Source organism: Fusarium sambucinum, chromosome I (genome assembly GCF_050947815.1).
Source record: "Fusarium sambucinum isolate potato_lamoka chromosome I, whole genome shotgun sequence".
Classification (NCBI taxonomy): Eukaryota; Fungi; Ascomycota; class Sordariomycetes; order Hypocreales; family Nectriaceae; genus Fusarium; species Fusarium sambucinum.
In genome coordinates this window covers 2,256,883-2,283,086 of record NC_139294.1, presented here as the reverse complement: position 1 = coordinate 2,283,086, position 26,204 = coordinate 2,256,883, and the positions used below count along the sequence as shown (strand labels likewise).

Sequence of the window (26,204 nt, the reverse complement as noted above, 5' to 3'; positions counted from 1 at the left end):
GCTTCTATTCTTTCTTGTTTTGTTAAGTGAAGAATTGATTTGCTATTTTTAATCCCTTGGCCGGTTTCTCGTCGCTTCCGCAGATAGACGCAGCGCAAGTACTAGATTTACTTACATCTAGCTACCTTACGCCAAGTACGTTCATCAACTACAAAACTCATCTTTGCGACCTGAAGAGGCTTAAACTCTTCTTTTGAAAGCAGTGCTCCCGTTCGCGCCGCATCGACTATCTGCATCTTGCCCCCATCGACTTCTTCAAGGCCACCAGCGTGCCTAGAACGAGGACGATAACGGCAGTATTTGCTTGACGGCGCAAACCCATCAAAGCCAAGATACGAAACCAACATTTGATAACCTTCAAGTCGAATCGACCGATCGTTTCGGACAACAGACGTAATCATGTCGAACCAGACAGTCGGCAGCGTCTATAAGGCCATCATTGACGAGGTTGTCAACAGCTCACGAGTTGATTTCGAAGAGAGCGGCGTTGAAGAGTCTGTGCTGGAAGAGTTGCGACAGGTAAGAGAGGCGCGGTTTCGTTAAGTCGTTGTTTTGATTGATTCGCATTGCTTTGTTCTTGGGCATTACCATTACCTGAGACGGGCGGGTGGAAGAAGAAGCGTTCGCCATCAACAAAGACGAGTGTCGATTTGTTTCTGCTCTGCTTTATTCCCATACCCTTTCATTTGCCCATATGGATGGAAGTGTCCTCAAAAAGAAGAATCACTGCTTAGATGCAACCCGCCGTCCAAAAGAAAGCCAGAGGTTGAAGGTCGCATCGTGATCAAAGCGGAGCGCAGTGCACCGAACAGAGGAAGTTGGGCGGGTTATGGGGGAGAGGAGGGGGCGACACAGCACTATTTGGGTCTTTTAAGTCCAAGGCCCCTGCTGCGACTGCCTTTCCGCCCTGTGCCTCGTTCCGCCGACACCCGTTGCTTTCTGATTGGCCCTCCCCAGACATTCCTCTCCACTTGAATCCATCAAATGGCCCATCCTATCATCAGTACAAATATCCGTATTACACTTGCTTGCACTGCCTTACAGCATACATTCACAGTCATCCATCTAGGCTGTAAGCTGTATTCTGCCTTGACAATTTCCCCTCCCTTCAATCCTCTCTGCCATATTACACTGTATCCTTGCTTTGCGGAATGCTGTCTCACTGCATAACCCCACTGCCACACCAGTGAAATTGTGCAGTCAAGCGCCAAGATATCTCTCTGCTAGCTCCTCTATCACCATCGTGGACCTATTCTATGCTGTACTTTTGTATCATTGTGAAACCACAGATAACTGACATGTTTATAAAACCAGGGATGGCAGCGAAAGCTCACCCAACTTGATGTCGCCGGGTTTCCTTGGGACCCCAAGCCCGACCCCCCTCCAGCACAAGCACCACCTCCTGCTATGGCAGCTGCTCAAACTCATGCCCAGGCTCAGTTTTCGCCTCATCCTGGCAACCCGGCCGGCCTTTCTCTGCCAGGAATGGCCCAGCCCCAGGTCCAGAATGGAGTTAAGCCTGAAGGCAGTTATGTCAAGACTGAGTCTCCCGTGCCCATCAAGCAAGAGCCTGGTTTACCGGGTAACCCGATGGCGTATCAACAGTACGCCAACCCCAACATAAACATGAACGACAAGAACAACGTGGCTGCCGCCCGCGCTGCCCAACAATTGCAGGCTCAATATGGTCAGCGTGCTGCAGGCTCGATCAACGCTTTGCATCAGCAACAACAACCACACCCCCAACAGGGTCAGCAGCAGCAGCAGCAGCAACAACAGACACATCATCAACAGCAACAGCCTGGCCAACAGCCAAACCTGACCCAGCAACAACAACATCAACAGCAGATGTATCGTCAGCAGATGGCTGCAGCAACTGCCCACCAACAACAACAGCACCCCTCCAATGGCCAACCCCACATCCAGAATGGCCAGACCGACGGTGCTGGCGACGTGGACGACTACGAGGGTGTGCTGATGCAACGGGCTGCTTCTGGTGATTTTCGCGAACTTGGACGGGTTGAAATCGACCGCATGCTGCACGAACAGATCCTTGCCAAGGCTAAGAGTATGGAGGGTGGCGGTCTGATGGTCCCCCTGAAGGAAGCCACTCGACACTCGGCGGCTTCGACATCACGCAAGGCCAAGGGAAAGCAACCCGCCGCGTTTGACGGAGGCGATGACGATGAAGAAGACGATGACGACGCTATTAACTCGGACCTTGATGATCCCGAGGATGACCGCGATGATGATGATGTTGACGACGAGGGACTGGGCAACATCATGCTGTGCATGTATGACAAGGTTCAACGTGTCAAGAACAAGTGGTATGTATCGACATGCTTTACACCGGATTGAGTAGGATTAATCTACATTTGCTTACCAACACTGTTTATAGGAAGTGCACACTTAAAGACGGAGTCTTGACGGTCAACGGCAAGGAGTATGTTTTCCACAAGGCTACTGGTGAATATGAATGGTAGTGTGGACAAGACAATGCACGCATGGAATGCCACGGTTCTGGGCTCTGAGTTCAAGACTGACGTGGTATATCGAGCCAACACCAAAACAACAGCAACCGAGAAGGGGTCCAGTGAGTGAATTAAAGCAACCCAAGGTCGCGAAGATGGGCCACAGGTCATGTGTGCACACGTCGAGGCATTAGTAAAGTCCGTGACGGCGCAATTTGCGGCCAACAGACTGGGACCATCATATCAGGATGTTTAATACCCGCCCACGTATACGGTTGGAGGCCTTGCCCCCGCTACCATGTTCATAGGTCAAGATAGTATGCCTAGGATAACATGGTCGCTCTTAAAGAAATGATTTTATAACTAGTTCCCAATGTAGTGGCGTTGATTTGCTTCCGAGTGGCTGCTGTGTTCATTTAAAGTATTAAAAGAAAGCGAAATAATGTGCATTCTGTCAAGCCAAAGCCGGCAACGTACTCACTGGCAACCAATACAAGCCGCGGGTGACGTAGGAGGTCGAGCGGCAGATTTCACTCGACTAGATGGCTATGGCCGCCTTCAAAACGACTCGTGTTTTGCTTTGTGCCTTGTCAAGTGGATCACGCTTAACCCGTGTAGAGCTAGGGCTATGCTGTTGGTCCGTAGCGGTGGGATTGAAGGGCGAAGTGAAGTGAGTGAGAACGCGCGCAGACCCAAACTAGGGTCGGGTCCGGGGGCTGGGGCCAGAAGTGATATGCAGCCACCAATTATTGTGTCTTGTTGGCTCGACGAAATAAATGAGACCCTGTCAGATCAGCTGGACAACGCTTCTCGGCGCATCATTGCGTCGTTGGTGATCGAAGGATCTCATCTTCGTCTGTGCTCTGCGTAAGTGAGCCTTGGCCAGCCGAACATCACATCCTACCTAGGGTTTTGCGGTAATAAGATTGCGGACCGCTGAGCATACCCGAACAGGCGGGCATATGCAAAGCCGTTATCACCCTCATGTAGCAAGGTACCTACGTAAGTTTGCTTTGAACCGCAACAGCATGCAACACCGATCTTTCCTTATGCGGTCTTGGCATCGCAATTCCTGTGCTTGTGCTGAACCCCAAGTCCAAGGTTGTCTGTCTTGTCTTACCAAGTTCAATTTCACAGACCCCACCTTTTGACCCGACAGTCTGGGACGGGTCGGGTCTTTAACCAAAGCGGCACGGACAACAGGGATTGTGGCTGGCCTCACTTCCCGGGGTACGTACATGTACTCTATTGTACACACACCGTTTCATAGTGGTGAGAAGGTCTCAGCCAGGGGCGGCAGACTCACCCCATGGTATATTGCACACTCGCCCTGCATGAATGAGAACGAAAATCGAATTTCGGCATCATTAGGCTGCTGATAAGATGCTTGCTGGCCCCGTCAGACGACAGCGTGTCAATAATCCACAGGATATTGGATACCAATTATGTACAAGGTTTGTCAGACATACATACTACATGTACAGTACTCTCTTCATCGGCGACAATGGCCAGTATCTTGTACCGTTCGAGTATCAACAGCTTAGGCAACCAGTCGGAAATGTGTTCGTCGTAGTCATTCAAGACGATAATTGCGCTTGAACTCGGTAAATGCCAGGCGGCATCACGCTAATTTCACTGACTGTCAGCTCTTGTGTTCAGAGGCAGCAATGACTCGTGGGTCCCATTGTCACAATTCTAGGATGTTGAACAGATGCTGCAGGCACTCTACTACACCTAGGTACAGTGCAGTACAGACTCTGGGTACGTAGTGCGATCCGAGGGAACGGTACGGTCTAGTCCTTAGTAGGCGCATAAGGTGCCAGCTAACTTTCGTCTCGTATCAATCTCATTACGCATGGACAAGCTCAGAAACTTTCACACACACAGAGAGTCACCCTTTCCCCTCCCTGTGTCTTCGGGGATAGAGGCGGTGAGGGGTAACACGTCCATTCCATGTTGAATGGGTAATCGAAGTTAATCATGGTGGTTGTCCCAAAAACAGACGGTATCTTGACTGCTATTGCAAGGTACAGTGGTATGATACGCTCGCTTGGTTGGCTATCTTGTGTTCTTTGACTGGCGGTAGCTTGGGCCCAGTTGGTGCTTGTCGTATGGGCTGCAACTTCGTGCCTATGGAACATGTGGTAGTAGAACCAAGCAGTGCAACCTGTGAATTGAAGGATAGCTAAGAAATTCGTGTAGAATATGCTGTAGTTGACTGGGTCCACGCTCGGTGATGGTGCTAAAGGCTACCCTGTCCGACACTGATCGACTTGTCCTTTTTTGTAACTCCGTTTCCAAAGGCTTGCACTTTAGAAACGCTAGTACGGGTAGCGTGGGTTCCTTCCCATCCGTGGAGTTGTCACAAGGTGGATTCCATGAGTACCACTCATTATGCTCTTGAGTAATTATGGAAGTGGGAATGTTGATTTGGGGCTATACCTCCGAGTATTAAGATTGGACGTGTAAATTTGGTAACATGATGTATGCTTGCCTTTTGTTCAAACTATGCATAGACTCGAATGGCTGGTTGCACGACTTCAAAACTTGTCGGTGCAGGTTCAGTGGAATCTATGTGAAGAAAGAACATATCTGACCCAATCCTCTGGTAATCTTGGTTAGCGTGGGAGCAGGCAGGGTCAGGGATGCATGTAACCAACAGTCCTCCCTCATCTTGTCCTCTTTTAGAACTTGCATGATGTTACTCCGTACACCTTGCGCAAAACCATCGTGGGCTCTGATTGGTGCCATTTCATGGGAACTCGGGGGGACTGCCTGCCCGTCGGACTCAGAGCGGCCATGAGTCGAGTTCGGGGAACTGCCGTCCCTTACAGCACTTGGCCGAACTGCCTGGCACCAAAAGCAGCAAGTCGTAAAGGACATTGCAGGCGATGGAAGGTCCAGCAACCACTCGAGGGTTGCCTTTAAGGCGTGCTAACTTTGAAAGAGGGCTGCTATGAGCAAGTTGAAGCGAGCATAATGCCCCATATTGGAGCCATCCAAGAAGAATCTTCACCACGGAAACTGCTCATAAACTTTCATCTGCTGACCCCAGAGTCTATAGATCAGGGGCTGGTTGATTGAGTACGATGTAGGGATCTGTGTGCGTTGTTGTTGATCTGTCCGTATTCATGTAGGATGTGTGACAAGGAAGACATATTGCTTTTCCTTGGTCTCTAACACGGCCATACCGGTCTCAGGACGCTTCGTTGCGATCTCATTGCCTTTGTTACCGGTTGAACGTCGATAACGATGAATGACTCGTTAAGGTAGACGACCAGCCAGTCGGACTAGAGCAGAGAATCGGGCATGACAGCAGAATGCTGCACAACAATGTCAGATTAGCATGCAGGCCATGGGTGAGAAGTCCAATATATGACGACCCCATGGGTCCGATTGCGAGAGTTTGGCTCATTGCGAATCCGATGCGCTGGTTAGAATGGGGAGTGCCCTAGTAGGGCTATGACTTAGATCGACTGCGAGTTACCAGGATGTGTACTGGAATAAGTTGATCAGGTGATGAACTACTATGTATATCCCCGGGCTGTGTTTTCCTTTTCTAATGTGCTTTAATCCTCAAGTAGATTATTGAAAAGAATCTAACCATAAAAAATGAATATGTTCAGACTAGGGTTAGTGCGTCGGTTACCGTACGATAGTAATAACCTCATCCGAAGATTCACAAGTCGACAAATCTGGTCATGTTGGCAAACTTTCCGCAAGTTATCCGTTGTGTAATGGCTGAAAGCGAGTTTTCCAGCCTACTGACAAATAGTACGTATGTACATGCCTGATCAGGAATCCGATCTGACTGTGTTACTCCCAAGGTCCATCGGTGAGGAGAGAGGAACAAGATAATGGAGACGGAACACCCAAAAGGGACAAAAAGGGTACCGTAGCAGGATATGGAGCCAATAGCGCTAGAGCCCAACGCCAACAATTTTAGAGCGAGCCTTGGGTGACAGGGGTTGGGCGCTAGTTTGGCGAAGCATTCCTCTAGCGCAAGGAAGCCCTGAAATGGCGGTTTCATGCAACCAGAGAGTGCAACAAGCGGGTAATACAGCAGGTGGCGGCGACGGTGCATCTCAGCGGACAGTGAGCGAGCGGCGGACGGGCACTAGGGAAGTCAGCCAGGACATCGGGTTGACCTGGTCCATGTGCAATGACTGTACAATAACTGTAAAGGACTGTAGTGAGATAGGTGAAACGATTTGGATAGCAAAGAAAGAATTGGACTGAGCAGTCTTTTTCGGTTCATTCTGAGTTGACGGCAGCATCACCTGATCACCAATGGTGGAAGGACCAAGCTTGGTCTGGTCCATGTTCCTTTCTTCCCACCGTTGCCATTGACATGGACGGGTATCTTCATACCTACCTCTACTAAATCATTAGAACATCCCAATTACTGCGACATGAGACAAAAACGGCCTATCAAGTAACATATAATCCAAGACAAATTCCTGTCTAAATTGGAGGCCACCCAATGAGATTTGACACGGGACAGCGTCCGCGAGCAGATATGCTACTGACCAATTACATGTTGTTTAATTGTCAATAAACCTTTGATTAGAAAAGATAAATAGATTAGCTAGTTCACATCGACTACTGTATAACTAACTGCCAAGTCATTTTGGGCAAAACTAGAGTTGAACATGATGAGCCAGATGTTTGATACCCATGAGAATTTTGGTCTCATTTCGCTGGGCTAGATCAGTCGATCCATCTAATTATCAGATCAACAGCTAACGAAACAGCAAGTCCCTCTTCCATGGCCCTTGTTCCCTGTTGGTTTGATGCTAAGATCACTAGAGACAAGACCGCCATCGGCTAGGGGTATCGGTATCCTACCCCGAAACACAGCGCTTCTGACCAACAGCGGTACCCTGTCCTCCGCAATGACAGCGATCAATGGTTGATCGCTGTGCGGTTAGAGTGATGGAACCAACGGGAACGAGGAAACCAAACGGTAAACGTCCATAGTGCTGAGACTGTTGGATGGCTATCTCGGACTGACAAAAGGATAGATGAGCCATATCGGGACTAGAATACAGACAAAGAACAAGGCTCTCAAGATAAGAGAATGTTCCAAGTAACTACCTGAGAGTTTGTTTCGCCCGACAAGTGAGATCCGGCACTGATCTATCATGCTAGTGGTGAAACAAAGTCACACCGCGGCCCAAAACATACCGGGAGTTTGGAAAGACAAACGACCCCGAATATGAATGTGATTTTGAATGGCACAAAACAACAAAACCTCGTTTCCACCATAGAAACCAACGTCACAGGCCAACTTTGGAGACCAGCCAAGGCAAAGCCACGAACATGGACTCTAGTCCTCTAGCCGAGCTAGGCATACGGTGAAAGAGCTCGATGCGATGCAGGTGCTGCAGGACCTGTCAGTTAGACTGTGTATAGGCTGTTACTATAGAATATGATGTGGTAGGTATGGACGGGTAGGCAAGGCAAGTTAAGTTCCTTGCATCACAAATAGCGGGCTAATATTAGTGGTTCTTACTCTTCATACACATATCGTGCCCCGCCAGCCCAGTCAAAGCTAATAGGTACTGTACCCATTTCAGTCCAGCCATATCGCGGTTGGTCTACCCCCTGCCTCTGATGCCTTGTGGTGTTGAGGCGGGTTGGCCCTACCATTCGGCCACACCCCTGGCTGAGTGTTAGGCATTCGTTTTCCTCCCTGGTTATTGTTGTTTGACGGATTGATTTCCCAGATGGAAATTCTAGTGGTAAGTCGACAGATGCATTGTCGGTTAGAATGGAAACTGGTGAGCGGGCCGCAGTGGATAGGTCAATTGCTTGTTCCGATACTTAGTACCTACCAAGGTAAACTCCATTGTATGAAGTAGACCTACCTACCTACGTAAGAGCCTGGCCACATTTTCTACTGCATAGCAATGGAGGGATGGATTGATTAGTTATTGTTGCTGTGTCCATCTATTCTGGTTAGTTCATGCCACGTCCTCTTTCAACTCGTCAGATGCTTCAGGGATGGTAACACAAACCTTCAACCGCATTTCGAGGCGCATGATGATAATCACAATAAATAAATAACAAGACTCGACTCGACTCGACTCGACCAACAGCTCTTGAACTGAGCAAGGGGGTGTGATGTAAAAAAAAATAAAAAAAAAGATGGAAGGATGGGTGGGAGGACCCTCAAGAGCCACACCCACAGGTCAGGTCCCACGTTCAACTGTTCCTTAATGCCTGTCCATCTCTGTAGAGCCTGTACCTGTACCTCGACCGCTGTGCCTGGGCTGGGTTTGTACTGGACTGTACCTGCCTTTCCCTTCCTTCCCTTGGTGACCGCATTGTAAGTCAATGACAGGAGTTCCCATAATGTTAGGTTAGCTGTACCTACCTCCTGCCTTGCCTTTCTTTATCCATGTCCTACTCTGTCCTGCGCTCCAACTCCAGCTCTAGCTCCACACTTCGGCCAACAGCAATAAGTATCAACAACCTTCCTCTCATCTTCTCCAGCTTCCTTCTCGACCGCGACCCTTTTTTTTAATCTCTACCATTGGGATTATCTGCTTTTAGCTGCGAATTCTCATAATTTCACTCACAGGTACATCTCTGATCGACGGGATATCAATTGTCTAGTCGATCGCGTTCCTAAGGAAGCTTAAGAGAACAAAAACCCCTCCTACAATCCCCAAACTCAACTCAACCTAGCTGAGCTGGTTGGTCTTCGTCCACCAACCGCCTTACGTTCTGCTCCTTCAGCCAACGAAATTGTGAAGAGAGGGAAAACTCACACTGAAACCTGCCGAACAAGGCCTTTTCTTGGATTGCAGATTTTTTTGCAGCTTTGAAACCGACCAACATCTAGAAATCTACTGCCAACTTTCCGACTGTGGTCAATTTGACGATTCGCATGAGCCAACCTGCTCAAACATCTGCTATTAATCGACGGCCCATTATCAACCATCCTTGGCGTTTCTTAGGTGGCTCCCGAATATATCTTCTACACGGAGACCAGCTCAACATAAGCTCAAGTTTGAAGCTGTGTTCATTTCAGTGAGTGTTCATGCTATCGACTGCGGACACGAGACGTTCTCGAGCTTCTTTTTTTCTCTCCTTACAATCATGCTTTACCGATGGGCTGTTACTCGACTCAACTGCTGGTCATCAACACTCTGTATACCGTTCGCAAGGCCACCGTGGAACAGTGGCGTATGACTGCTGTGTTTCGCCAGCTGTTGATCTTGTTTGGTTTTCCTTGGGCCGTTTTAGGGTCCATGCCCGGGTGATCCTCAAGTTGTTGAAACAGCCCATTGAGGCCCCGTGGTGCCTACGAAACTGGCTGCCCTTTTCCTGAAAACACAAACAATGCACGCTGCGGGTGTCCATCAGTTCATGCGGTGTCCGGCGTTCAGCGTCTATTCCTCATCTTATCCTTCACCCGATAAATATTCACGTTGTATTTTTCTTATACATCCTCCATTTGGTGGATCTTAGCTTATCACATTCGTTCATCTACTAACACTTGCAGCCATATTCTCCACCATCACTAGAAACTTCGCTCATCCTGGATTCGAACACGCAGACCAGATTGCGTGCGTTATCTACCACAGTCAAGCCACCTTGTGCTGTTGCCTTGCCTTTTGGTTTTCGTTGGTTTACTCTGACCCCGGACAAAACGTGGGACCTTTCACAATTTCCTCCATGGCAGTAATGCCTCCACAAAACAGGTACGCTAGATTTCACAATGTGCCTCTTGGAAATCAATCGAGCTCATCTTCTGGACTATAGTGTGAATGGGACAGAGAGGAGGTACATCGAAGATGGTATATGGCAGCATGGCCGTTTCTACGGGTCCTGGAAACCCGGCAAATACTTGTTTCCCATTGATTCGGTGAGTTGTCAACCCTCAAGATAGTGAAATACGGTATTGATAAACGACACTCAGGAAGAGTTGAATCGCCTTGATATTTTCCACAAGGTTTTTCTTCTCGCTCGAGATGATCAGCCGCTTCAGGTTACACTTAAACGGAAAGCGCCTAGGATCATGGATCTTGGTACCGGAACAGGCATATGGGCGATAAACGTGGCGGAAGAGTCTGTTTTCTCCATATACCGCTACTTGGGCCATCCGCTAACATGGCCTAGATGTTTCCCAGATGCTCAGATAATGGCTGTTGATCTAAACCAGATCTTGCCAGCATTGTAAGGCTTCACAAGACGTTTTCTTCTGGAACTTCTACTGACGAGAACAGAATCCCTCCAGGAGTATTACCAAAGCAATATGACATCGAGGACCCCTTATGGGGCTCACTATTCACAGATTGCGATTTTATACATATGCGAATGTTACTGGGAAGTATCCAAACAGACCTGTGGCCCCAAGTATACCGCAATGTATTCAAGTAAGGTCAATATTCATGGTCATGTTTTGTTGCTAACTGCTGATCAGACACTTGACCCCAGGCGTTGGTTTCTTTGAGCACATTGAAGTTGATTGGACACCCCGGTGTGACGATGATGAGCGCCCTGAAAGTTCCGCATTTGAGAAGTGGGCAGAGCTTTTCTTTGACGGGATGGACCGATTCAACCGCGTTGCTAGAGTTGTGCCTCAAGAAACACGGCAGTTGCTTGAAGCTACAGGTTTCGCAGATGTGAAGCAGGAAGTGATCCGTGCCTACGTCTGCCCCTGGTCTTCCGACCGACAGGAACGGGAGATTGCCAGGTGGTTTAATATCGGACTATCTCATAGCCTGGAAGCTATGAGCCTGAAACCACTGGTTGAGAAACTTGGCTGGAAGCCTGATGATGTTCGTGAGCTATGTACAACAGCAAAGCGTGAGACCTGTGTTTTACGATTCCACACTTACTGCAATATGTAAGCCTTCAGATTCACTCGCTATCGTACCCAGCTAACATCTGCAGCTATGTCTGGACAGCGAGGAAGCCTGGCCAGCCACAGTAAGCCCGTGGCTTTGGTTCAGAAGAGATTGCCAACACAGGGCACAAATACAGGGCATGTCTCCATGAAGCTCATGAACACTATATGAAATCCATCAAGGCAGGGGTTAGACAAGGCCCTGTTCTTCAATTCTTTGCCAGGGTAGTTGTAAGCCCAAACCGGCCCCGAGCAAGATGGCGTGGTTACAGGCGCGGTGAGCAACCACACCCTGGCGATTCCTAAATGATACCACGATTTTCCAAGCATGTTATAGTGCTTCTCTCTTCTCATCCTTTGGCGGTCCCTCGAGTTTCAAGAGACGCTTCTCCTTAAAATGAGCGTGGCACTGACGGCTAGCGACAAGGATCCTAGTTGGTATCACCAACAGCGGGGTTTTGATCACATCAACCTGTCAACCATGATGAAAAAAGCCTGTCGATCGGGCGAAATTATCTGACCGCTAGACGCTAGTCACCAGGTCAAGATCGTTTGCCAAGGGGACCAGTTTCAGAGCGCGTATATTGGCGACGGATCCATTATGGTTACGGCGCGGGTTGGGAAAAAAAAAACACTGTTGTGCCAAGGGCCAACAGGACTCCATAATAGGTCCGCACACCTCGGGACGGGCCTCGTTCGTTTCGGACCTCCAGCCCAGGCCAGGGTGCGGATCGCACGGGCAACTCGACCGGGCCACACTACATCCCATGTATCTCATACACGATCTTCGCGCGCGGTTATGCCTTCTTCATCTCTGCAACAGCTTTTGGTTTGGGTTATCGTTTGTTAGACGCCCGGCAGACTTCTTGTGTGGAAATGGGACATTTAGGCGAACGAAAGGGCCCATACCCCGGATCTGTACTTAGTTCCAGAAGCAGAAGGTGGACGACAGGGTCGAGATCCTTGGAATTATGGCGATTTGATCTAGAAGATCCCGATTCAGCATAACTCTTCGCAAGCCTTACCCCAGTTGAGCTATATAATCCTTTGTGTATGTTTACTGCAAAGTATTTTCTCACTTCGTGGAATGAAAACGCCGCTACAAACCAATATGACGGTATCTACCAAGCCCTTGAGTGACTAGGCCTTCGCCCGAGTCATTATAGCCGTCGCCATGATGAGATCGTGAACATAGATAAGGACTTGGCTCCATTTAACCTTGAACTTTTACTTCTTGAAACATCTAGCGCATCTCCAATAGCCTACCCGTATCCAAACTGTCAGATGAAAACAATGCGCAAACCACCACCAGCATAATGGCGTATTTTTAATTTAAGCTTATAGGTTGCCAACCTTTACTTATAGGCGGCCTATTCAAACTGATGTTCATTGTAACGTTTCTGCATCTGGCCGTGTAGTCTGTTCGTTGTGCATGATACTGAGTACTGGCTGTTGGTACTGCAAATTGTCTCTTTTTCTAACCCAAAGATGACATGAAACGCCACGTTTGATGCTGTTGTTGTTGGCCCAGGCTAGAAAGTCTGCGACTGGGCCTCGAGGAAATAGGTGTGATTTCGAGCGGGGAGGGGCTCTACGGATACTCTTTTGAGGAGCCCTGGAATTGGACTTTCTGAAACTCGAGAGGGGAATGGCGATCAACACGACAACCATTGTTACAAGAAACAACATAAACGTTTCAGCATTTCTGTTATAGTAGAAGAGGGGCTTGGACCATGACAACCATTGACAGAGCGACTCACCAAACAAGGCTGTTCAGCATAGGATTTCAAGCTGCTCACGTCCAATACGAAGCGGATTTGCTCAATAATGGATTGGATGCACCAAAGATAAGATAGTACAATACTTTACAAGTTTCTCTTCATCCATAAGGGTCGTTTCGTTATTAGATATCATTGTCGAAAGCCCTCCACGGTGGGGATCACCCGCCGCAGCTTGATTGATGTACAGTTCTACAAAAGAAAGATGCTCAGGACAAACATCGACGTCCGGTAAGATCGGTATTCCCAAGTCTCCCAGTTTTCAACTCCCCCCGAAACAACCAGTCTCCAACCAGACCTTCCCAGACGTCCTCAGCCAGGAAGGTCTATGTCTATAGTCCATTCGTCCTTATTTGCTCATCACAGTCCAGTACCGATTGATCCTTACAACTCCTGCTCCACTACAAGAGGTACGTTTAGTGGTGAGAAGAGACCTCGCCGCGGTAGCCGACAAGCTTGAATCGGCCAATAATCTCACCAACGGTGAAGAAACCGAGGACCTCAGCCGCAACGACACCGCCAGCAGCAAGCTGGGCAGGACCGATGTTTTTCACTTGCTGGACGAGGTTCTGAGAAGACTGGATGATGGTGCGGTTCTGGATGGACTTGATGAGGTTTTGGTAGGTGGTTTGGAAAGTGGCCATGTTGCTGTTGGGCCTGCATTAGCCGATTATCCCGCCATAACGAGAGGCAATTCTCGAGTGTAACTCACGGAGGGCTCATCTTTTGGTTCTGGAAAATAAACTTGCCGAGCTCGAGGCCAACCTTGGAGTAGTAGACGACGAAGGGGACTTGTCCTGTTTTTGAATGTCAGTACTCAACGGTCGGCAACTGGGCCCAAAGCGATGGTGGACATACGCTCGACAAAGCCGATGATCTTGCCCGTTCGTCCGCCAACCTTGCCCAAAGTGCTAGCAACACCCTTTGCGTAACCAGCAATAGCAGGACCAGCAGTAGATGTGACACGCGATAGACCCTCTTGGGCTCTGGTGGCAGCCTGCTTAGCGTTCTCAGCAGCCTTCTGAGCAGTGGTGCTCTCGAAGCGTCGGGCGGCGACACGTAGAGCCGGCGAGCGGAGCATGGGACGAGCGAGGGAAGACATTGCGGCGGTTAAGACTGTGAAAAGAGTGCGAGATGCCTCGTAGAATCGAAATCGGAGCTCCTCGGGGTGGAAAGACCGGCTGTGGGTGGTCAATTGATGGAGTCGAAGCTGGTCGTGATCTTAAGTGAGGTCGTCTGAGGGAGAAAAAAAGCTCGGGAGAACTCGCTGGATGGTGGTTGGATGGCAGCCGATAAAGGCGCGCTAATCCTTTTTCGGCACAGGTGCCCGCGCTCCCGCTGGTTGAACGGCAAGCACCTCTATGAATTCCTTTGTAAACCTTCATCCAAGGATCTCTCAAAATATCTATCAAGATGGTAAGCTTTTCATCCTCCTTCTATTTCATTACAAGGTCTTTTTCTTCGATATCATCGTTTTTAGCAGTGTTCATCCTCGTCTACTGTCTCATCACCTGGGAACTCTATCTGACATCATCGCTCACACTTAGTATAATATGCAAAAAGCAGTTCGTCGCAAATTTCTTAAATTCTCATGTCTATATCCCAAGGAGGCTATTTACAGTCTTTTTTTTTAGCAGACTCGCGCCTCGAAGTCAAAAGCATACGCCGAGCACCGAATCCCTCTTAATCATCATTTCATCTTTTATTCCAAGCTTTGAATCATGACCTTGATCGCCCCGGTCTTGGGATCCGCTGAGGTCTCAAACGCCTTGATCGCATCCTCAAGCTTGAACTTGTGAGTAACCAATCTAGAAAGGTCAACCACGTTGTTCTCGACCAGGCGGATGGCTCGGGGCCAGGTGTTGCAGTATCGGTACTGTAGCTGAATGTCTACCTCCCGAACACTTGCACGCATGAAGGGAATGTTGATCTCGTTCTTTCCGACGCCAATGATGAAGACCTTGCCGCCGAACTTGACAGACCAGACCGCAGCAGCGATACTGCTCTCAACACCGGTGCACTCCATAGCGACGGTGGGCTCAACACCACCAAAGCTCTTGACGATGGCCTTTGCGGAGTCCTCAGCAGATAGTCTCTCAACCTTGTGAGTGATAACGCGAGGGCAGAGCTCCTTGGCAAATGCCAGTCGGCTCTCTGAAATATCGGTGATGACGATGGGCGAAGCACCAGCGGCAGCGCAGCACTGGAGTGTGATCAATCCGATAGGTCCAGCACCGCAGATCAGAACAGGGTCCCCCAGGCGAACCTCGGCCCTTTGCATGCCGGCCAGAGCAACACTGAGAGGCTCTAGAAGAGCGCCGTTCTCATATGACATGTTTCCAATCTTGTGACACCAGACAGCGGGGTGGTTGATGTATCGGCGGAGCATGCCAGGGACGGGAGGGGTAGACAGGAACTGGACGGTCTCGCAACCATTGTATCGGCCAGTAAGGCAGGGTTCGCAGGTACCGCAGGGAATGTTGGGCTCGACGGCAACCCTGTCGCCAACTTTGAGATGGCTGACAGACGGGTGCACGGCAATAACCTCGCCGGCAGACTCGTGGCCCAAGATATGGTCTCCCTCGACAATCATGGGACCGATGCAACCAGCATGCCAGAAGTGGACATCGGAGCTGTGCCCTCGTCAGCAACTGTTCTTAGTGAGAGGGTCGAGGATAAAATCAACATACCCGCAGATACCGGTGCTTCGAATAGCAACACTGACCTCGCCTTGCTTCAAGTCAGAGCCGGACTTGATAGCTTCGGCGGAGGGCTCAGCAGGAGCAACCCAGAGGTCATGATTGGGGTTGGTATAAACACCAACGTTGGGCTTGAGAGTGGTCTTGACATCCACAATTCCGTTACCTTCTACTGCTGAGGGGCTCATTATGGGTAATGCGTGTAGGTCGTGGGTTTGATGCTGGTGTTGCGACGCAAGTCAAGAGTCTATGGGTTGAAGGAAATCGAAAGAAGACACGAAGAGAGGTGACGAACACGTCCAACCCGAGGCGCAATGGCTCTTTAAATCATAGCACTACCCTCTCCTTGCACGGAGAAAAATTTGGGGTCATGCGCGCTGCTATCGGTATATGTTTGGTTGCCTGCTCGCATGGCAAATCTGATTCCCCACGTTGAAACAAGAAGACAGGGCCTTGAGATCCGGAACGCACCAACAGCTCGCCCACGACGTTCGTTTGAGGGGTTTGTGGGGTTATTGCCTCGGTGGAGGCTGTATCACCCACTGCATAGTGTCTCCCGCACCAATCACAGAAACCGGCCCGGGAATCCCAAGGCGCCATCCCACTACAACGGGCTTCTAGTGCAGAGTGGCTGCTCTTTAAGATTCGCGGTTGAATTCGCTGTACAGCTTTTGCCGGCCCTTTGGCCAAGCTCCTTCTGGGCAGATATCCGGTGATGTACATTACTGTGCCACCGGGCCACAAGACTGCAAATACCCATGCTTGTCTTTAAAGAGTCCCGGTATATTGACGCAGGGCTCTTCTTTGCTGTTGCTGTAATACCGTTTTGTTTAAACGCTGCCGACAACTTTCCAGTTCCGGCGTTTCCACACCCAGAAAAGAAAACAGTGTCTGCTTGACGTCGATAGTTGAGTGACATTCTTCCGGCGGAGTCAAGGAGGCGTTGGTATTTTCAAGGCGGCTCTTAACTGGCACGGCTAATTATACAGTTGGAGCTCCAAGCGGGTCCAAATTCAGCAGTAGTCTCCAAATCCCTATCTCTATCTTCTCGACTTAACGTTACCTTTTGGGTAAGCCCTTGCGAAAGCGACACAGAAGTTATTGCGAACAATGTCCGGAAGCTTCCAGATCGCGACAACCGAACCAATCGCGGTAGGTGGAATGGCTTCGCAACGCTTCATCTTCGGATCCATGCGATCTGGCGCATGTCGTCCAAGGTTAAAGTCTCGGCGGAGTGTACGTCTGCTAGGGTCCCCTACAGTTATGTGCGGATCCTTCTTCTTCCACTCAAGTCATAAGAACAATTCAAATCTCTTTCAGTCAGCTGCCAAACCTACCAGGCAAGGTCGTTCCTGGACATTTATGTCACTTGACGTCCAGGCATTGACGCGCTCAAATAAAGCAGAAAGAAAGAACAGAATTGTGCTGGTATCATGCCGCCCAACGCGTCTCGACTCCTGCGTCTGCATCGTCAATCTCGTATAACAAGCAGCAGAAGCGATAGCTCGAGGTACAGACAAGTGCACTCTGCTTAGCGGCGCGCTCAAGAACTTCTTGAGTAGAGGCTACCTATTCCGGACCCAGCATTCAGCAACATCGAACGAGAACGGACCCGGCCTAATGTCTTTTGTTTCGCACGGGTAGTTATGAACCAGCCACATACATTAGTGGCAGATATCTCAAGAAGATATGGATCGCATTATAAACAACTCACGCTTCCACCAGCTCGGAATACAATCTTTACGTGAGCAAAACTGTTACCAAACGTTGGGTACAATGCGCTTGTGGTAACATGCAGCACATGGTTAAGGACTGATCACTGATCTTTTCGCTCATGAGTATAACAGTTGCGGCCAATCTATAACCTGCGACTATTCTTAAAACATGGCTACATTTACAGGCTAATGGTTGAGAGAATAACAATATGAAGAGGCAGGCCAAGAGGACATACGTGGGTATCGTCAAATTCTCCGATCAAACTAATATACAGATACGAATGGGCTATAGTCTTTTGGCCAGTTTATCCTGATGAAGCAGCCTGGCCCTTTTGCTGCTTGAGCTTTTCCTCGAACTTTTCAAATTCCTGCAGGGCAATTTCCTCCTCTTGATCCATCACTTGCTTAACGCCCTTGACTTCTTCAATCTGTAACAATGTTAGTTTAGAAATGCATCAGGAAAACATAATCGCCAAAACTTACATAATGCATCAGCATACCCTCAATTCCATTTTTGAGTGTAACTGTGCTCGAGTCGCAAGTACGGCAAGCGCCTCGCAGTCGCAAATGCACGTAGCCCTCGTCGTCAAACCCGCGAAAATCAATATCTCCACCATCTTCCTGAATGGCTGGACGAATCCGTGTCTCGAGAAGTTCCTTGATCATACCGACAACTTCACTGTCGTTCTCATTGTAGGCAAGACTGTCCTCCTCAACAGGAGCACCAGACTCTCCCTCACGGCGCTCGGAAATAGTAACAATCTGCTCGCCCGCAGTGATGGTTTCTGTAATGAGTGCAAATATCTCGGGGCGAATATGTGCCCAGTTGGCGTCGGCAGCTTTTGTGACGGTTATAAAGTCGGCACCATAAAAGACCGAAGTGACTCCGTCGATATTCATGAGCTTAGCGGCTAGAGGAGAGGGATGCGGGGGAGAGATCGTTGCTCGAGGGTTGAGGTATTCGATGAAGGGCGTAGAGAATTCTTCGGGAACAACTCGATGGTTTGGTAGAAATTTGAGGGCATCTGGGTTCGGGGTATTCTCCGTCTGGATGAAGATAGTTCGGACGCCGCTACCGATGCCAGCGAGGCTCGGCGTTGCTGTCTTGACGATGCGCTGTCGTTGCGCAAGTGGTCGCAATCCAGAAGAGATGGAAGGAATTCGAGATCGAATAGTGACCATTGAACGAGTCCATCGTGGAACTGCTCGGGATGATGTTTCCGTGACAGGCCGAGTGAGAGCGGCCAATGTCCGTGACATGGTTCTGGAGGATGCCATGATGGAAGGATTGAGGAGAGTGAGGTTCAAAGGAATGGATGATATCGCTACTATAAGACCAGGGATTTCAGAAAGGCTCGAGAGATGTTAATATAAAAAAACGTCCTATGTATGATTAGGTTAAGAGAGAAAATCCGTTTCGGACTTGACGGTTATGATATCGCAACTTTTCGCCGCTCTCGGTAACCTATTATCTAGCCCGTGATTGGTCTGAATTAGTAATGTGTGAGCTTCTTATGATGCAAGGGCAAGTTTAAAGTCTCCATGTGAAAGCACGGACCAGGCCCTGCTTCTTTTTTCTGGCGTCCTGAGCCGACGCGTGCAATGACGCGGGGCGGTCTTGGACCCCTTGAACTTTATGTTTGTATTGATGGATCTTTTTTTCGTTTACTTTTTTTCTTCTACTACTTCCATCATTATTCAACAACTCCATCAGAAACTAAAAACTTGGGTATTATTTCACTCACTATTTGGCTTTTTACTACCTAATTAATTGCTCTATTGCCACAATGTCAGAACAACAACAAGAAACACCAGATGCTACCATTCTTCAATCAGAAGAAGCTCCTGCGCCAACTAACCAAGCTCGGAATGAAGATGTTGACAAGCCAACGACAACAACACCAATCCCCTCGCTATGCAGTATCTGCAACACGAACCCGCCAAAGTACAAATGTCCGCGATGTCGTCTTCCGTAGTAGGTTTACCTCAGTAACAAGATGAAACATAGATTAACAAGAGTGAAGCTGCTCTGTCGCATGCAACAAGATCCATCGCGAGAATCACCCTCCTGATCCTGAAGTAGCACCCCAACCCGAACCTCCACGGCCAGAATCGCAAACCCAACAAGTCTCAGAGCCTCGGCCCTTCGATCCTTCGAACCCCTTTCAAGCTCTCGAAACATCTGAAAAGCTTCGTCATCTCTTCCGAAAGTATCCCGATCTGCCTGATCAGCTCCTCAAAATTGATGCTGCTACACTCCCGCCTCCCGAGACCAAGCCCGCTATTCCCGCTTCCCTCTTAAAGGGCCTTCCACCCAAGCAGGAGGCTTGGAACCACGATATTGGCATACAGAACGGCAAAGAGGCTTTGCGCAAGGCGCGGCGTGCAGGTGGCGAGCAGGGTGATGCTATCCGCGAATATTCAGAGCTCATCCTCCACCTTATAAATACGGAAAGCGCAAACGCAGACGTGGATAACATTTTAAGACAGCAACTTGCACAGGAAGACACAAAACTCATCGAGCGCTTGATGCAACAGGAAAAACGCTGAGCTCACTAGTTTGCTTCAAATCATTCACATAATCACAGGATATGATTGTTTGTTTCGGCGCAAAAGAACAGGTTGATTGATATTAAATAAACAAGCGAAATACTACAGTAATGGGTAGGCTATTATTTCTCAGTCGCTATCAACTGTCCACCGTGCTGTACATTCAGTCCGTTGTTTGCTAATGCATGAATCGCTTAAGGAATCCAGGCTTTGGCGACTTTGAAGAAATAAACGGCTGCGATGCTGTCTCAACAACATGAGGGCCGTCCTTCTCGTCCTTCGCCTTTTGCTGGCTTACACTGGTCTTTCGATGCTTGAGACCTCCCCACTTGGAGTCTCGTTGAACCTTTGCGGATTGATCACTTTGTGACCAGTCCACACGATGTATTTCAGCTGTGTGCTGGGGGTTTGGGACATTGACGAAGCTGCCTCTTCGCGATCCAGAGGTTGCTGCACTGGTCTCCGACCCTCGACGGTTGGGCGAAACATTGCCGCCGAATTCTTGCTTGAATGGAGTTGCTGGACCAGAATCGCGAAATGACGACGATGTGTCCGAAAAGCCCGATGAGCTAGCAGAGCCTCGTCTCATACTGGGAACATTGTTTCCCTGAAAGCCTCCTGCACCCGTAGAATCCCGTCGGAATGGTGATTGGGGTTGGGTGTCATTTTTTCCTGACATGTTGCCCGTGCTCATTCTTCTTGGCAGTTCGGGTCTGTTACCGTACGAACTGAGCCGAACATTTTGCCTCTTTTGCTGAGAGGCTCTCTCGTTCATCTCGACGGTACCCGCCAACTTCGACTGGTTATACCCACTTGACGGTCTACCACTGCAGATACTCTGTGCTTGCTTGTATTGTTTGTGGTAATCCTGCAACGAAATAGTAGCGTTGCTCATTGACCGAGGCCCAGGGGCGGGTCTCATGCCTTTGGGTGAAGTCTTTTGCGACAAGGTCTCTACAGTGGTGGTGCGGGCGAACTGTTGTGCTGCAACTTGAGGAACATGCTTGTAGGGGGCAGGCTTCTGAGCATCTCCCGCATGTTGGCCATGTGCCTCATCAGTATAGTTCGAGCCCTTGAAACGGAATGCATCAAATATGCTACCCCGTCGTGGGGGCTTTCCAGGTGATGGCAGGGCAAGCTTGTCGCTGCCTTTTTTAAGAGACGCCGATGACACTGTAGTTGTCGTTGATGGACTGAGGCGTGTTTCTGGGATAGTCCTTGGTGATGGTGCGCCTATGCTCACAGCAGACAGCGGCGGCCTGGCAGAATTCTCGATATGAATTGAAGGACTGAGTTGGTTGTAAGACTCGACGGAGAGGCCGCCCAACTTGACACTCAACTCACTGGGGTCCAGTGGTTTAATCTGCAGCGCCGTTGGTCGATGTCTTGCCTTTCCGGAGCCATTTGTAGTATTTGTCAAGCTGTGAAGGGGATCTTCTACTGAAGCGCCAGTTGTGTACAACATAGTTGTGGCCATGATGGGTGAGCTGGGCGACGAGTCTGGAGTTGAAGTTGGATATGATCCTAGCGGGTTGGAAGCTACTACGATTGCAAAACAAAACCGATCACAGAGTGTTGTTCTGAGTAGCTGAAGAGGAAAATTAAGCGTAGCGTTGTTGCTTTATGCTGAGAGAATTATAAAGGATGAATTGACAAATCTTCTCATATGTTCGCACGTTGGGCGGTCGGCAAAATAAATACATCCAGCTGGAAACGTATGCTAGGGTAATACAGTATCGTCAATCATTCATTCCTCCCTGCTAAAGCCTGGCAAGCAATGCCCGACCCACCGAGAGAAGGTTTGAGGTTGTCGGCGATGGCGGGCATTGATATCGTGGCCTAACCAACTTGGACCCGGAGGCGAGTCCCTGGACCGGTCCGGGCAAAGCCATGGGCACTCTGCGTTCCTGACGCCGAAAAAGAGTGCCTCCCGCCGTCCGTCCAGTATTTGACAAAACCTTATTCTTCGGAGATGGCTGTTTTAGGACATAGCTCGCAAGAGCAAAGCTGATTGTTGTTGGATATCCTCTCAGGAAGTTCTGGAGATGCATTTGCTTGCCTATTCATTGTATTCACGTGTATAGATGCAGAATCTCGAGTAAGACACTTGAGCTTATCTTTATCTTATGCACCCCTGCCAGAGCCAGCAAGTCTACTCAATAAGCTCATTGCACAAATCGACACGCATGTATATCAAGTTCTTTCGTGCATCAGCATAGAAAGACAATGTGGGCTGCATAGTTCACAACCTCTTGTAGTTTAGCTGCTGATGGGGTATTGTGTTGATGCAAAGTTGCCGATGGAATTCCACCCCGAGGGGCCAGACCTTGTGAGACTGGCTTTGCCAAACGCAGAGGAGCTTTAACTTGCTTGGCACAGAAGATTGTTATCTTTGTTTTCTTCTCTCTGCCGAGCACTCAGCTGGAAAGTAGCTAATCAATCAGATAGATAAGGGGGTTGACTGGGACAAAGCAACGGTTGCTTTTATCATATGTTATCATCAGGAATACGGCGAGTGCTTTGGTGATTCCCGGAAATTCGGACACATTTTGTCATAGAATTTTGCAGCTGCATACTCAACTTTGAAGCTTGGTTAAACCATGTCCTGAATAGCATCATTTTTGCACTAACCACCAACGTACATTATTGACTTGAAATAGAGTTGTGACAACTAACCAAGAGGCGCTATAGTTCGCGGGAGACATCCATCCGTGCATGGCTATGACAGGACACAGAGGGCGGTTCGTGCTTTTATCGAGTTAAGAGTTCCCGCTTTTGGGCATGGGAATGTGCCAAGACAATTGTCGGGAACATTCAAAGTGACGCCTCGGAGATGGTCGACCATGGATCCGGATAACAACTGATGATCGCTGAAGGACGCTCTGGAATGAGTTTGCTTAATGCTGAATGACTGCAACATCTTTCCGTTCCTCTGGATTACCAGACTCGCGTTGAACATGAAACGTAAAACGGGCAAGACCATTCATACCTTGGCGTTTATCGTCTGGTGTTTTGGTCTCATAAGCAAACCGAATTCCAAAGCAACGTTATCAAATGTGACTTAAGACCAAATGTGACTTGTGATCCCCAGTTATCTGTCAGTTCCAAGCGACTCATGGTCAAGAACATGAACCGGCGCCGGCCGATAGTGAGTGCTCTCGTTAGCCGCTGGCCATCGAAGTTTACAGGATGGGTCGTTCTTCATGAATCGCGTGCACTGGTTCAGTATACAATGTAAAGTCTTGTGGAGTATATAAGCCAACTGATGGGTTTCTGTAGCCATATGACAAGCAGCCTGGGGTACGGAAATGAGAAGATGTCAATCGAGCGTGGATACGATTGAGCGAGCCATGCAATAGCTGGAAGCTAACTTGCGAGAGCCGGACCGATTTGCTTCATGTCTCAATCCGTCAACAAAGAACGGAACGTAGCGTCGTAGCCGCAAAGTTCTCAACATTGGGGCTAGCAGGTGACAGAAGAGTTGACCTCTCAGCTTTTAAGAGTATGAATAAATGAACAACCAAGTGTGTGATACGAATAGTATAAACTGACTCATTAATTTCTGATAGTTAGGTGGAAACAAAACATGCGTGGTACAACAGGAGTCTAGATGCCAAAAGAACATTTGATCGGCATGTTTAAAATTGAGACACGGCAGTAGAGAGATTTCATGATATACCTAGGACGCAAGTTTCACATCGTTACCAACATGTTGGAGTCCTGAGCCCCTGGTCTCGAGGGGTCCAAGGTTGGAGTAGCCTTTGAACTTTTCGATGGGGGTCTTCTCAAAGTCTGATAGCTCTGATCAGGGCGATTTCGTCACGAAAGATAGGGCTCTTAGAGGTAGCCTTTGGACAAAAAGGCGACGACGCTTGAGGAATACTTTTTGCTGAAGTTGAGGGGCGTGGCTTATTACGGACTTTCTTCGTCACCAGGGGGTTTCTAAAGCCTGAATTGACTGATTAGTAGACCCCGGATCCTGTCTAGAGAGTGCCTCAGACTAAACCCCGGTACCGAGCTGTTCAGCTGTATCCGATAGTTCACTGGTGATAGATAGTTCATTGGTGGGGGGATCCGAGGCTGAAGTAGCACGGCCTCGAGAATTTCAAGTCAAGACGATTAGACGATTAGACGATGGATGACGTTACCATCTTATTTCACGCAGGAAAGCTTCCTGCTTTGTTGTACACTCTAACACGTACAAGGATTTCGATTCCATCATTATGAAGGACATATGGAGAGATAAGAAATGGAAAGATATTGGATGTTGAAGTTGACCGGTAGTGTCAGGTGCAAGCTGAAGGCTCCGGCATTCAATGTTTGGGCCTTGCATTGGTCGATTTATGGTCAGGTGCAGATAAGTGTGGGCAAGCTGTTGCTGCCATGCAGAGGCCATGTGGGCAGGTATGCACACCAGGTTGACTTCTATTAATGTCAATCAGTAGCCCGGCTTGCAAGCAATGGGAGTTGTGATTGTCCAGAATGAGCATGGGCAAGTCCCTGCCATATGCAGTGAGTGACCGATGTGAGCGCGCCAAAGGAGCACATAAGATTGGGCCCTTGAAGTGATTCCCAATGAAACGCGTCAACATCAACCACCGGTACCTACTACCTGCATCCCAAGGTACTGAGGCGCTATCAACAGCAACAATGCAATTCGGTCCCTAAGACCAAGTCTTTTCTCCTTGGTGTGATAGTCAAGCGAGCAGGTAATCCACCAACCTACCTCCCGTCTTGGCAGGTTTGCTCAGGGTCGTTTTGACAAAGACACCAAGTCCAAGATACTATGTGTTTAGGCTGTTTCGTGCAGGACCCTTTTTTGTTTGGATTGTTTTGTTTTGTTTCATGATGATGTGATATGCTTGCTTTTAATATTAATATTACTATCCGTACAGAGACATATTACCGGATCTTCAACGACCAATTTAACCCAGACACCGAGAGATGATTGACGCTTTGAACCCAGTTTCCTTAACTGGAAGTAGTCCACCCAACTAAGGCTCCCGTACCTTAGACCATCCGCTCCTAAAACGTTGCCTTTCCCGATCCACGGGCTCGGTTCCAGCCAGCTTTCTCTCCCCTCTTTGTGCCAGATTCGACATTTCGCGCAGCTGGCGGGAGTTTGTTGATACACACATATTCTGTGCTTCATTCCTTTGGGCGCCCTCGCTTCTTGGGAACCCCCTCCGTTCGGGTCTAAACGCATCCACCAACGCATCCACTCTTCAACCAAGCCGCTGGGTCCAATACAGCACGTCTCCTGAACTGAGATCTGACGCCTCTGGCTTGCCCTGCCCCTCTACGAAACAGCATCCCAACGGCTATCTGTTGCGATACAGAAAATTGTGCCAGTGGTCCATACACTACGCTACAGCGCAGGTACGGGTAGATTCCCGCCGGATGTTCCCTCGTGTCAACGCCCTTGGTTGTGTTGATTCACGTCAGTATGAGCATGACTGGCTGGACTAACATGTTGTGTTTCCAATAGGTTTCGACTACCTAGGTACTTTGAGATTGGTGTCTCAGTCACGTCGCTCTTTACCTTGGGCATTGCCTAAGAATAGTATATGAGCATTTGCGCATCAATTGTTATCTTTCGTTCTGGCTTTGGAACTTCAATTGACTACTGATTGAAGGTAATTTCCAATCTGTCTGTCAGTCCAGCCGACCTACAGCTCTTGTTCCCGTGGTATCTGCGCCTAGACGTCAACCTCGCTAGTCAAGGTACAGTGCCACAACCACCAATTGGACTTCGATCCAATCCCTTCCGTTGGTCCCTCACCTCAGGTACGGTAACGTACCTGCGGTACAGTGCAAAAGTCTTGTCGGTCAGTAAACTCGTCTCCCTCCCTCGTTTGCTGGCATTCTATGGATACTCTGCTGCCCTTTGTGTCTTGTCTCTCATCACCCAAACCACAAGCGATTATACCCCCTTCTTGAGTTCCATCCATCCTTTCCGTTTACCACGGTTCTGGCCCCTGCCTATCTCACTGTAGCTACTCAAGCGAACTCCACGGGTTCTTCCCTCCCCGCAAACGCCACGATATTTGCTCTCTCCATACCTGCGTCGTTCGCATCTAATTTACCTTATCCATATGCTTCTCTTACATTCAGCGTAGTCGCTGAAGTTG

The 26,204-nt window shown here is 49.0% G+C and overlaps 7 protein-coding genes across 7 annotated transcripts; 3 read left to right on the top strand and 4 right to left on the bottom strand.

Moving 5' to 3' along the window:
* Positions 1-399: 399 nt before the first annotated feature.
* On the top strand, positions 400-2,601 carry FSST1_003473 (transcription initiation factor IIA large subunit; the record flags this gene model as incomplete). The annotated part of the gene is made up of 4 exons (XM_083229557.1): positions 400-519; positions 1,315-2,327; positions 2,399-2,443; positions 2,484-2,601. 4 exons carry the CDS (start codon positions 400-402, stop codon positions 2,599-2,601), a joined length of 1,296 nt encoding a protein of 431 aa, XP_083086903.1.
* A 7,556-nt stretch (positions 2,602-10,157) lies between these two features.
* Positions 10,158-11,418, top strand: FSST1_003472 (methyl transferase; the record flags this gene model as incomplete). The annotated part of the gene is made up of 6 exons (XM_083223866.1): positions 10,201-10,347; positions 10,402-10,550; positions 10,602-10,658; positions 10,709-10,858; positions 10,906-11,331; positions 11,379-11,418. 6 exons carry the CDS (start codon positions 10,201-10,203, stop codon positions 11,416-11,418), a joined length of 969 nt encoding a protein of 322 aa, XP_083086902.1.
* Positions 11,419-13,525: 2,107 nt separating this feature from the next.
* On the bottom strand, positions 13,526-14,211 carry FSST1_003471 (ATP synthase subunit g; the record flags this gene model as incomplete). Its single annotated transcript, XM_083229556.1, has 3 exons — positions 13,526-13,757; positions 13,822-13,906; positions 13,968-14,211. 3 exons carry the CDS (start codon positions 14,209-14,211, stop codon positions 13,526-13,528), a joined length of 561 nt encoding a protein of 186 aa, XP_083086901.1.
* A 600-nt stretch (positions 14,212-14,811) lies between these two features.
* On the bottom strand, positions 14,812-15,996 carry FSST1_003470 (NAD(P)-dependent alcohol dehydrogenase; the record flags this gene model as incomplete). Its single annotated transcript, XM_083229555.1, has 2 exons — positions 14,812-15,742; positions 15,800-15,996. The coding sequence occupies 2 exons, from the start codon at positions 15,994-15,996 to the stop codon at positions 14,812-14,814; spliced, it is 1,128 nt and encodes a 375-aa protein (XP_083086900.1).
* Positions 15,997-17,828: 1,832 nt separating this feature from the next.
* On the bottom strand, positions 17,829-18,801 carry FSST1_003469 (scaffold protein Nfu/NifU N terminal-domain-containing protein; the record flags this gene model as incomplete). The annotated part of the gene is made up of 2 exons (XM_083229554.1): positions 17,829-17,951; positions 18,007-18,801. 2 exons carry the CDS (start codon positions 18,799-18,801, stop codon positions 17,829-17,831), a joined length of 918 nt encoding a protein of 305 aa, XP_083086899.1.
* Positions 18,802-19,310: 509 nt separating this feature from the next.
* On the top strand, positions 19,311-20,073 carry FSST1_003468 (zinc finger HIT domain-containing protein; the record flags this gene model as incomplete). The annotated part of the gene is made up of 2 exons (XM_083229552.1): positions 19,311-19,498; positions 19,548-20,073. The coding sequence occupies 2 exons, from the start codon at positions 19,311-19,313 to the stop codon at positions 20,071-20,073; spliced, it is 714 nt and encodes a 237-aa protein (XP_083086898.1).
* Positions 20,074-20,251: 178 nt separating this feature from the next.
* On the bottom strand, positions 20,252-21,550 carry FSST1_003467 (uncharacterized protein; the record flags this gene model as incomplete). The annotated part of the gene is made up of 1 exon (XM_083229551.1): positions 20,252-21,550. One exon carries the CDS (start codon positions 21,548-21,550, stop codon positions 20,252-20,254), a length of 1,299 nt encoding a protein of 432 aa, XP_083086897.1.
* Positions 21,551-26,204: the final 4,654 nt, after the last annotated feature.